Source organism: Xenopus tropicalis, chromosome 5 (assembly GCF_000004195.4).
Source record: "Xenopus tropicalis strain Nigerian chromosome 5, UCB_Xtro_10.0, whole genome shotgun sequence".
NCBI classification, from domain to species: domain Eukaryota; kingdom Metazoa; phylum Chordata; class Amphibia; order Anura; family Pipidae; genus Xenopus; species Xenopus tropicalis.
The window spans coordinates 114,637,016-114,649,360 of NC_030681.2; the positions used below are offsets into that span (position 1 = coordinate 114,637,016).

Here is a 12,345-nt window from a genome sequence, read left to right on the forward strand (position 1 = left end):
GTTCTGACTGACAAGTACAACCTCCAATCTGTCAAAACTCTCACCTGGTACAGAGCAGACATTACAAAAAAATCAAATTGCATAGCGGATGTCTAAATTAATGTTGGGAACATAATTTTTTTCTTATAGAGAAATCCTGAACATAAGTGCAAGAGCGCTACTGGGCAAAAGCACCGAAGGAGCAACTTGCAAGGGTTTTAGATTGGTGGTGAGTCCTTTAAGTGAGGACTGACCATTGAAACCAATCAGAGAAAAAGTACTGTAAAAGGAGAGGCTGAAGATCAGGCACAAGATAGACATTACTGGGATGGAGAGGGCAAAGAGACAGAAACTAGACCTGAGCAGGAACCGAACTAGGCCTAGAGCAGAAACAGGAGCAAGAGTAAAGAGCCACAGTAAAGACAAGCCACAATGTTATCAGACTATCAGAGACCACTGCTCAGGCAGGTAAGATAGGAGCTGGGTTTAAATAGGGCAAAGACAGCCCTGATTGGCTGACCCTATGTGACTTATAAGACTGGTGAGAAGAGATTGGAAATGACAGGTGAAAAGTAATGAGCAAGCTTGTCCGCTTCTCACCTGGCCTAGTGTTAGGGGAGAACAGCCAGAAGCCTGTAGGTTCTTGGCTCAAATCCCAGCAGAGCCTTACAAACCAGGCTCAGTTCAATTTTTAATAAATGCTTTTTAGAATTTAATAAAATGTTGCTGTGGGTAAGCAGTGTGTGAATAGTATTTACATACTGATTTGTTTTATCTCAAAGCTTTAAATCCATAATGCACATCTTAAGGTTATGCAATGGAGGGATTCTATAACTTAGTGTAGTGGTGCTGGAAAATAGAATACTCTAAGAAATCAGTGGCTCAAATTTTTTGAAATCAAAGTTGTATAAGAGGCCCAAGTGCTTTATCTATGATTAAGGAGACTGCTCAAATCATATTTGATGTATTGTGCTTGAAGAAGTTATAATGAAACCCAGAATCACCATATAACATTTCCATACAAAAAGCCTTGTCCTTATTGTCATGTTCCTTGGGAGTGTGCAGATGGTAGAGAAATAAAACCCTAGTACTGGTATAACTATCTTTCTTTTTCACTAGGCACCAAAATGGCTGTGACCTCAAAAACAGTAAACGATTAAAATAAACAATATACTAACTCTGTAGTCAATGATTTGCTCATCTAACACTAGCCACGAGGCGACATTTGTTCCCATCGCTCACATGAGGAGCAAGTTATAGCTTTAGCCATGCTTGTGGTAAGCAGGTGGCGGATCTGTGATATAATTGCTGGCGGGCAGGATATTTTAGTTACACTCTCACATAAACCTTCCTGCATTCTGTTTGCACTATGGTCCATTACAGGTGAATGTAGCTACAAAATGAAAGCTTCTGTCTATTTGCTAGTGACACTCACCAAGTTTGCCAATATTTCTCAGTATACTTATATCTGGTAACCCAGAGGGGCACTGAGGAAAAGTCTCTCTTAAGGGCTATTGTTTTCTGTTCTAACTACCTAGCTGGCTAACTACAAGGAAGAATAATACCTTTTTATTTGTGATAATATTATTCTGGGATGAATTAAGGAAAAAATACCCAGTAAAGAAGCATCTTGGGCCTTTTGCTACAAAGGCTTAGCATTTCAAAGAGATTCTAAAGCCATCAATAGAACATTTGGTGTAATTGTGATGCAAAGTGATCTCAGAGCTAGCTACATGACATTTAAATTCTTTTCTCTTTCTTAAATGACAGAGTAATAGAGAATTGACAGGCAAGGACTTGGGTGAAATTGCTCATCCATGCCTTTCTTTCCAGACAAGCAGAGAATTCGGAATTTCTTTCTGACATGGTTTTATTGATCTTCAGAAGATCATACATTTGTAAAAGCCATGAAAGCAAATGCAGCATTGACAAGGGTATTGATGTCTTGCGCACTGTCAGAATATACTAAGGGATCTCTATGTTAATGCTTATAAGATATTCTCTTTGCAGATATATTAAAATATCTCCCTCTAATACGCTGCAGCAATTTTGGAACATTTCTTTGTCTGCACAATTATGTGAATATTTCTGTGTCTCATAGCAATAACTTTGCTGAATACTAGTTTTCATCTGTCCTCAGTTTCCTGCAACAGTTCAGATTTGTTCCTGTTGGGAAGGGAATGCTTTTCTTATACCTGGCTAAGTGTGTTGGGGAAGCTGTTTTTTTTATGCTCATTTGTACGCAACCATCCATTAGGTGGGGAAGATTAAAACCAATGGTGTATGCAAGTTCTATGTGGCCTTAAAGGGGGTTGTTTACCTTTGAGTTAGTATGATGTAGATAGTAATATTCTGAGCCAATTTGCAATTGATAATCATTTTTTATTATTTGTAGTTTGTTAGTTATTTAACGTTTTGTTTAGAAGCTCTCTAGTTGATAGTTTCAGCAGCTATCTGCTTGCTAGGGTCCAAAATACCTTAGCAACCAGTGAATGGTTGGAATGAGAATTTGATATATGAATAGGAAAGGGCCTGAATAGAAAAATAAGCTATAAAATGTATTAAAACTGTAGCCTCACACAGCAATAGTTTTTTGGCTGCTGGGGTCAGTGACCCCCATTTGAAAGCTGCAATGAATTAGAAAAAGAAGGCAAATAATACAAAAACTATAAAAAAAAAAAAAATGAAGACCAATTAAAAAACTGATTAGAATTGGCCATGCTATAACATACTAAAAGTTTGCTTTAAAACCAAAAGAGTTGCTGGTTTTTTTAAATGGTATCAGTTTGTATTAATTACAAACTGCGCAATGGCAGAAAATTCAGCTGGTGGTAGTAAATGTTTCTAGAAATAATACAAAATTATGACCAATTGTGGTTATACAATTATAATTGCTGCTATGCAAGCCGTCAGATGGAGGAGCACATCAACATGCAGATCCAGTCCTCAATCCAACAGCAAAATGAAACCTGGCCAATTGGCATCTGGCAGATTTTCAACCAGATGTCGAGTAGGCCCATCGCTGATGACTCAATCCATTGGCAACTTTCATTGGCCTATGTGTGGCCACCTTAAAGGACACATCTCCTCTACCCAAATAGCATTATTTGTACTGCATATATGTCCTCCGTTAACCAGCACCATCACATTTTCCAAAAACAAATAGCAGCATTCACCCAGTAGCCATTTTTCCTCTGACGCTTCATCAGTGACAAAAATAGAAGCAGGCAGCTAGAGCAGAGTTTCTATGGAAATCAGAATTCCATCTCTTCATTGGTAACTAGACTGGGGGTAGGTTTAGTATTCACTGAGAAGATTCACTGCCTTAGCGTGGAAGTGAGCATGCCCAATAGCCAACAGCCAAAGTAGATTCCTAAGGGAGTGGGCCAAGTGGGTTTGAGGAGGGGAAGGATGATTAAGACGGCCTTACACTTAACAATCACAATCTTTCCTTACCATTGGTACCAGGAAAGATCGTTTGTACCCTGCAATGATGTTCAGGGCTGAATCGTCTGATATGGAGGAAGAAACTAGGAATAGGAATTCTACCCTGTCAAGAACACGCCACTCTCAGACGTGTATGACACGGGCACACAAAGCAAATTCTGCCAGGTTTACCTCTTTACAATGCCAGGGCAATATTGCCTGGGCATGAAATACCCCTATCAGACAATTCAGACCTAAACGCAGCTTTCTCGTCGATTGGACCAGACAAAAGATTCTTGCCCGATCAAAATCTTTTGTCGACGATATCCAAGGCTTTTGTGATATTGGTTGCCTCGTCAGTCCCCCGTACACGTACCAAATATTGTACAAAACTTTCTAGATTCTTTGAACAACTGGAGTAGCAGGTATTTATTCTTAAGTCTCCCCATATTTCACCTGTTCAGATGATCAGAAGCCAAACAGGAAGAAAAAACGCTGAGCTGTGTAAAGAAAGTTCCCAAAATGCCTCGCTCCTGCACCGAGACCCAGACCAGTGTATATGTTCAGTTAGTTAGACTATGAGTCAGCTTCCTGCTGATTGGCTCAGATCCACATTCCTAAGGGGGGGAGTGAGTTCTTAGCATTCTTGAGGGAGGGGGGAGCAGGAGAGAGCAGAGAGCTGCGTGTCTGTGTCACAGGGAAACAGACACAACAAATCTTTTGACAGAGAAGTCAGTGCTTATGGCTGTATTTACATAGACCTTTCTGATAAAGCTTACTTAGTTTTTACCTTTCTTTCTCCTTTAAAGATTTTAAATAGTCTGTTCAGAGATTACATGTCCTTTAAGAATGCCATTGACTACTAGATACTAAAGATTTATTACAAGGTGAACCCCTTTAAGGATCCATCTGCATGGAGGAGTTTTTCAACCGGTGACAGTAGATAATTCTAAGCAGCTTTAGTTTTAAAGATATTTGTAAATGTAATTGCTACTTGTCCATTGCTGTTCCCTATGATGATTGCTTGACTACGGAAACAATGAAGCAGAAATGATCTCGCCTTCTGACAAAACTCCAAATCCACCAATGCCGTGCATGTTTTGTGATTCTTATTTTTCTCAGGTCTGTTAATCACAAAACATGCAAGGCATTCCTTTTAATAATATCTCAGCCAGAAGGCCTTAAACGATAACTCCTAGCATTTAACCCTGGGAGAGGGGAGATGCAGGCTGTAGAGCTTGAAGACCAAACATTGGAGTTCCAACTGTACGAGGTGCAAGGTTTTATGCCATATAAAGATTTACAGAAATCACTATTAAATATTAAGTGGCTCTAAAGGTGGCTATACACAGGCAAATTTCAGCTGCCGATTCTGGTCCTTAAGATCGGGGACCACATGGGCTTACTGATATGGCCCTCGCTCCGACTTTTCCTGTCCCCTTCATTGCAATACAATCGTTTGGACCTAGGGCAATCGCATTGGCACAATATCGCCCACCCAAGTTTGAATATTGTGGGAAAGATTTGCTTGTTTGGTGACCTCGCCACACAAGCAAATCTTACCGTGTATGGCCACCTTAAGTCTGTCCATAAACTAGAATTAGTTTCCCAGTGGACAGTCTGCAAAGTGTTCCTGCAGTATGATAGCAGAATCCAACACTTGTTTCATTTAATCAGGTCAGGACTCCACAAACAACATAGTCTGCTTGTCTGCAGCTGTAAGAAAAGATGCTACGACTCAGTAAAGAAAAGAACAGATTGTGGAACAGGAGATAGCAAATCACAGCATTGTAAAGGTCATGGAGGTCTAATTGAAATGTTGGTATATGTCTTATGTAGGCGCATAAAGGATGCCAAACAGATTGCTTTGATTTTAAAAAGCAAACAAAACACAAAAGAATATTTTCCCGGTTATTGATTTTCTTTAAATATATATATCCAGCAAAGTCTGTGTCCAGTTATAACCTAACATTTTTGACCCTGAAGCGTGGAACATTAAATTTTATTTTGGTAATAGTGCAAAATAATCTATTGTAATAAAAGGATACACATATCTTCTCTTCTGTAAATACTGAATAAAGCATTGTATTTGAAGTGTGAACTATTATACATTATATGTATTCATACCCACATAACATCTGCACAAGACAAAAGATTCCTGTTGATTCCCAAGAATGGTGACCTCAGCTATACAGAGAGAGGGTAGCACTGGTTTAGAATCTCCATGCCTGCTGTGTATTATTGCGGATTGTTCCTTATCTATTTTATTATGCATGTGGTAGGAAGGGTTTTTTATTGTATGTGTGACCAGCTTGTGTATTTCAGCTGTGTTCTTCAGAATGGCTTCTATGTTCCACATGGGTGGGTCTATGTATCTGACCTGTAGGATTAATGTATTTTGTGGTATACTGTACTTACACAGTTAATTTGGGTTGAAAAAAGACAGAGGTCTGTAAAGTTCAACCCCTCCAAATCGCCCCCAGTGCATATATATTTACAGTGGTTCTCGAATGTTTGTGAACCCTTTAAAATTTTCTAAATTTTTATATGAACATGACCTAAAACGTCATTTGATTTTCAAAAACATCCTAAAAGATGAATAAAACCTAGTTAAACAAATGAAATAAAACTTATTATATTTGGTCATGTATTTATTTTTCATAAAAAATGATCCAACAACATACCTGCGTGTGGAAAAAGTAAGTGAATCCTTAGGATTGTCATATAATTTAAAGGTGAAATCATAGTCTGGTGTTTTCAATCAATGGGATGACAATCAGTTGTTAGTGAGAGACCCTGTTTTATTTAAAGAATGGGGATCCAGCAAAGCCTGGTCACACTTACAACACATTTGTGGATGTGTATCATGGCTTGAACAAAGGAGATGTCTGAGGACCTCAGAAAAAGAGTTGTTGATGCCCATTAAGATGGAAAAGGTTACAAGACTATCTCTATAGAATTTGGACTCCACCAATCAACAGTCAGATTGTGTACCAATGGAGGAAATTTAAAACCATTGTTACCCTACCCAGAAGTGTTTAACCATCAAAAATAACTTCAACTGCAAGGCATCTAATAGTCTGAGAGTTTAATGGCTCACATTGGCGAATGTTGATGTTTATGAGTCCACCATCAGGAGAACACTGAACAGCAAAAGTGTATATGACAGGGTAGCAAGGAGAAAGCTGCTGACCACCCCCAAAAATATTGCTGACCAGCTGCAGATTAGTGATGAGCGAATCTTTCCCAATTTGCTTCACCGAAAAATTTGCAAAACTTTGAAAAGATTTGTGGAACGTGGAAATTTGCAGCAAATCCATGCCTGTCTAAAAATATCACTCATCACTACTAAATATTATGTGGACAAACCAAAATGATACTGGAAGAATATTTTGTGGAACTTTTTTATTTAACTGAGGAGCGTTACATATGGAGAAAAAAAGACACTGCATTCCAGCATAAGAACCTTATCCTATCTGTGAAACATTATGGTGGGGTGTTCTGGTTTGGGCCTGTTTTGCTGCATCTGGGACTAGATGGCTTGCCATCATCTATGGAACAATGAATTCTGAACTATACTAGAGAATTCTAAAATAAAGGAAAATGTCGAGACATCTGTTTGTGAACTGAATCTCAAGCGACAGTGGGTTATGCAGAATGACAACAATCCTAAACAAACATGTTCTGGAATGGCCAAGTCAAAGTCCATCTTAATCCAATTGAAATGTTGTAGAAAGACCTAAAGCGAGTGGTTCATGTGAGGAAACCCACCAAAATCAAAGAGCTGAAGCTGGTCTGTATGGAGCAATGGGCTAAAATTCCTCCGATGAGTATGACTGATCAACAGTTACTGCAAATGTTTAGTTGCAGTTACTGCTGCACAAGGAAGTCACGCCAAATACTGAGAGCACGATTCACTTACTTTTGCCACACACAGATATTTTATTGGTTTTTTTTCTTATCCAATAAATATAGGACCAAATATAATATTTGTTTAATTTGTTTCACTAGGTTTTCCTCATCTACGTTTAGGACTTACATTTAGGTTTGAAAATCCGATGATCACATTTATATAACAATATAGAAAATTTTGAAGGATTCACAGATTTTCATACAGAGACAAGAGGGCCTCTACACTTCCCATCATCAATATATTCTGTGCATTAAGCTACTAACACAGGGGTGGGCAAACTTTTTGGCTCAGGGGCCACATTGACTAACAGACAGGCCGGACCGGGCCGGGACAGCGTTACGCCCGGAGCTGCCATCAAAAATTATGGGGCCTCTCAGCTCCCCCCCAGCATCCTCCATGACCTGCGGCTCCCTCCTCCAGCGACCTGCTGCTTCCTCCGTCCCGTCCTTCTGTTCCCCGGCTCCCCAATGCATTCTTTTATATGGTTGCGCCCCGTGCGTGCTGGCGCTGTGCGCACGCATGGGGCGCAACCAATCAGGGCCCGTCATTCTTTTAAGGGGGCCGGAGACGGCGGGGCCGGATTGAAAGGGCTAACGGGCCGGATGTGGCCCGCGGGCCGTAGTTTGCCCACCCCTGTACTAACATATGCCCTCCCCTTTAATATCCTATATATATTGATAAGGGGTGCAAAGAACCTCTTGCTTCTGTCCAAAGAAGCAAAAAGTCAGTGACTCGATCATAGTGCTGGTTATGCTTTATACTAGTACTCTAAATTATAGTAGTGGATTATAATTTTATTTTTATGGGGGCTTACCAACAGTGGCAAGAGAACAATAGAGATGGGATTAGTAATTGAGGTATGCTGTGTAAATGATAATATATAATCTCTGTTAAGAGACATGAAATTTGTCAGAGCATTATAAATAATAATTATACAAATATGCAATGCTATAATAACTTAATATACTAAGTTGTTGTATAATATACTAAGTAAGTTGTTGTATTTTTATTCTAAAGTTACACAAATGTTTTAAGATCCAAGATGACAGGAAGCAGATGTGTGATTATCTTTGTTTATTTGTCCTGCAGTCAGCAGCTGAATATGTGAAAACCCATTTGCCAGAAGTGCTGAAACAACATCTTCAAGACTTTGAGAGGGATAAAGAGAACAGCGTGCTATCCTATCAGACCATCCTGGAACAGCAAATTCTAGCCATAGACCGGGAAATGCTGGAAAAACTCTCAGTGTCCTATGATGAAGCAGGTACATGGGGGTTTTCTGTAAGGGTTTTTTGTGCTCTTTTTTAGAAATACAAATACCAGAATGCTTTAAAAGAGAAGGAAAGGCATTTTGGCATTTTACTGCCAATAGATTTGCCACATTAGTGCCATCTAGAACGCTATATTTATTCTGCAGAAAGCTTTACCGTACCTGAATAAAGAGCCCTAGAAGCTCCCTCCTTTTGTTTACATAACAGCTGCTATTTTAACTTGGACTCAGTGCTGCAGCTCTAGCTACTGGTAGCTCAGATCACACATTCTGATGGAAAGGGGAACGAATTCTTATAAATGTTTATGGAAGGGGGGAGCATGAGAAGGGAGAGAGGAAAGAGCTGCGCAGACTCCAGCCTGGGAATTAAGGATTTTTCTGAGAGAGGAAGTCTGATACCAAAGAATATGTTTACAAAAAAGGAGACAAAATCCCATGTTTCTTTTGATAGAGGACTCAGTGTAGCTTTTCTGTGAGTGCTTATGGCTGTATTTACATAGACCTTTCTGATAAAGCTTAACTGGTTTTTACCTTTCCTTCTCCTTTAAAAAGGGATTCAGAGAAAAGTCTGAATTTAAACAGCCCCTATGAGAAAAAAACATTTTTGTTATTATTTAAAATGCGTAGTTTTGAAGCTAAGGACCAGGATCAGTGCTGCTGACTGTGTCTCTCCTCTGCTTTCTCTCCTGTCTTCTGAAGGGATGGTGGACTCCAAGTTGCATTCTGCCCAAAACAGGAAACTGACACTGAACTGGTGACTGCACATGCCTTTCCTCTCCTGCTTTATTTTCATTGCATTGATCTGATTGGCTGAATCTTACCAACCAATTGTAGCACACATATGCAAATGAAGCAGGAGAGAAGGCATGCACAGTAACCAGTTCAGGGTGAACTTTTTTGTTTTTGGATGCCCGCCAAGTGCTGTGGTGGGAAATCCCCTACTGAGAGAGCAGATCGGTGAGAGCTTAGCAAGAGTGACCCTGGTCTGTAGCTTCAAAACTACACATTTTAGATAATAAAAATGCTTTACAAAAATGTTTGGCCAACAGCCAGAACTGTACAGTGATCACTTGAACATTTGGCTTCATACTGCCATCAGCCTTCTTCAGCATCCTTAGGTTCACTTTTGTGCACAGATTAGGCCAAACTGGATGACTTAATCATCAGTGTTGCCCTAGCTGTATTTCTTCCATGTCTATTACTTTTAAATTCACTGCAAACAATAGGCAGCTTTCATTGAAGGCATGGCCCCACATATGCAAATACTGTATTTGATGTTAATAGTTGTGGCCATTTTGCATTTTGCAGAGTGACAGCAGTGTTTTTCAGCTGGGGGTAGGTGAACCTGTATTCTCATTCTGCCTCATCTTGCTTTGACTTTTTGTCCACTTTGGCATAGCAGCCACTTAAATACTATGGTGTTCGAATGCTGTTGTGAAAAAAGCTCTTTAAAAATAGTATGATAGGGGAATTACATATTTAGTAACAGAATATGGTAAAACAACCAAACCAGATTGTTTTGCCTTTAGAGTGTGAAATGGCATAATAGACCCATAACTGCATATACAAAATATACACTCTTGTTTGTGGGTACAGACCCTAAAGCACTCATTTACCAGAGACATGGTTACCTTTCTGAATTCAGGGTAAAGTACAAATCAATTAATAATTTTAGGGAAAATCCTCAAATATATGTCAGATTGACACTTAAGTAACTACTGGCTGCAGCATCAGAGCCAGATTAAAAACTGTTACTTGTTGACTTTCTAGAATGTTAAGCTCATTAGCAGTTACATTTTATTGGCACTCTTAATTTTTAAGTATGGCAGAGGGTTCCTTTGGGGCTAATAAGATGTCATTACATGAGACCCATTGACAGAGTGCTTACCATACCTACTTAACATGCGCCTCCTGTTAGAGTGAGGAAATTAGAAAGTACACGCTGTCCTCACCTCACTGCTTAATGTCCTCAGTGGATGCTTTCCTTGCCGTAAGTATCTACAAAGCCTGCAAACTCGGAAACATTTAATTTCCTCTTAACAACAGGTGATATTCATTCAAGCCAAATAACATGGCAGAAGAATAAGGAACATGCAAACACATTAGGCTTAAAACACATTAGGAGCTATAATATAGCATTGTCCTTTTGTCACTGTTGAAGCTGCCATATTGGATTGGGAACAGTTGGGTTAGTAGCAGTTAGTGATGCATAACATATCATTTCAGCTCTTAGTTCTGACTAATACGGCAAGGTAATTTATGAATGCATGGGACAGAGATAAAGAGATAAAGTTCAGAACAAGCAAAAATAAATAACGCAATGTACAGACTTATCCAGGTGGCTGCTCAGATTGCCATTATGTTAATCCACTACTGTTTACATTTCTACATTAATCTCTGTGGAGGTATTAAAAGTGACATCATGGGGCTAATAAAGTATTGTATTAATAATCAAGGGCATTAAAACATTTTGTGCATAAAGCTACTGAAACAGAACAGGAATTCTTTGACTGCCAGGTTGTATATATTTCAGTATATGGAGATAGTCCTTGTCTGGCCAGTACTACACTCAATTTCTGTTTATTAAGAATCTAGAATTGTACAGAAGACAATGTTCACCATTTGTTTGCTGCTGTGACAGTTGCTTCTATTGCTTTAGTGATAGAACAGAAAAGACTCTTGATTATTACCCCCTTGATGTAACTGTGGTGAACAGAAAAGGTTAATGATTGCTTGCTCGAGTCAGTATTTAGGTAGGATGAGTTTTTTTTTTAAAGTATTTAAAGAATTTAGCAGTAGTAGAGGCATATTATGTGTCCTTTCATTATTCAGACATTAGATGCAACACTATGGCAAAATTTCCATAATAGCAACTGCTGTAATGATTCATAAATGACTCCTTTAATGTGTTACATTTACGTTAGTGTCTTCTCTGATGCTCCTATGCCTTGCTTTATAGACACAAATTTATCGCCTTTCTAGCATTTTGTATACTCACATTTGGAAAGTTACCATTAATCTTATTATCCTAAAAATTATACAAGCAGGCTTATGTAGTCACGATGAAATGGCACTTGGCTTTACTCAATAACACTGGCTGATGTGCTTCCCATTGAGTTGTTATTGACTGCCTTGTTAACTGGGCCTGGTCTCCTCCAGGCTGGGTATTCACAATAGTACAGTAAGTCTCCATAGGACTAAATGTTGCCATTTCATTGTAGATAAATACAAAAGAATCTAAATAAGTTCAGTGCCTTCCAAAAAAAAAAAAAATCCCATAAGTGAGACAGATACAGAAGGAGTGAGAAAACAAAGAACATGTATCTAGATAAATAATCCTGGGTCTGCCTCAGGTGATTAAAACCTGCCAGAGCGCTGCCTGAATATCACTTCAATCAGGTCATGTATTGTTTAGAACAAAAGCCATAAATGCTGCATTCCTGTTTCCTAATCTATATCTGATTGCAAGAACAAAATGCGTCCCCTTGCAGATGCCAGATGTTTCCTGGGCTTTATGCCTGCCAATTATTTAATGTCAATGATGCTGCCTTGCTTCACTCCTTTCTGAATTCATCAGTCTATCGGAAGAAAGCTCTGTACCCTGATGGTATTCATTTTCTTGGAAGGTAAACAAAATTCTGGGTACAGAGAACATAACCAAAGCCAATATCTGGAACAGCATCCTGGTAAATAGGTTGTAACTGTGCCACTGTAACTTCCCTGAACACTTTTCTGCTCCACTTTTCACTATTATAAT

The 12,345-nt window shown here is 39.1% G+C and overlaps 1 protein-coding gene across 3 annotated transcripts in view; it reads left to right on the forward strand.

Annotated features, from left to right (window-relative positions):
- ppm1l (protein phosphatase, Mg2+/Mn2+ dependent 1L) overlaps positions 1-12,345 on the forward strand; it is a 120,824-nt gene that overhangs the window by 83,369 nt on the left and 25,110 nt on the right. For all 3 annotated transcript variants that reach the window (XM_031902284.1, XM_004914432.4, XM_002933234.5), the window contains one exon: positions 8,408-8,582. In XM_031902284.1, coding sequence (XP_031758144.1) covers positions 8,408-8,582 — 175 coding nt within the window. The remainder of the gene's footprint in view (positions 1-8,407; positions 8,583-12,345) is intronic.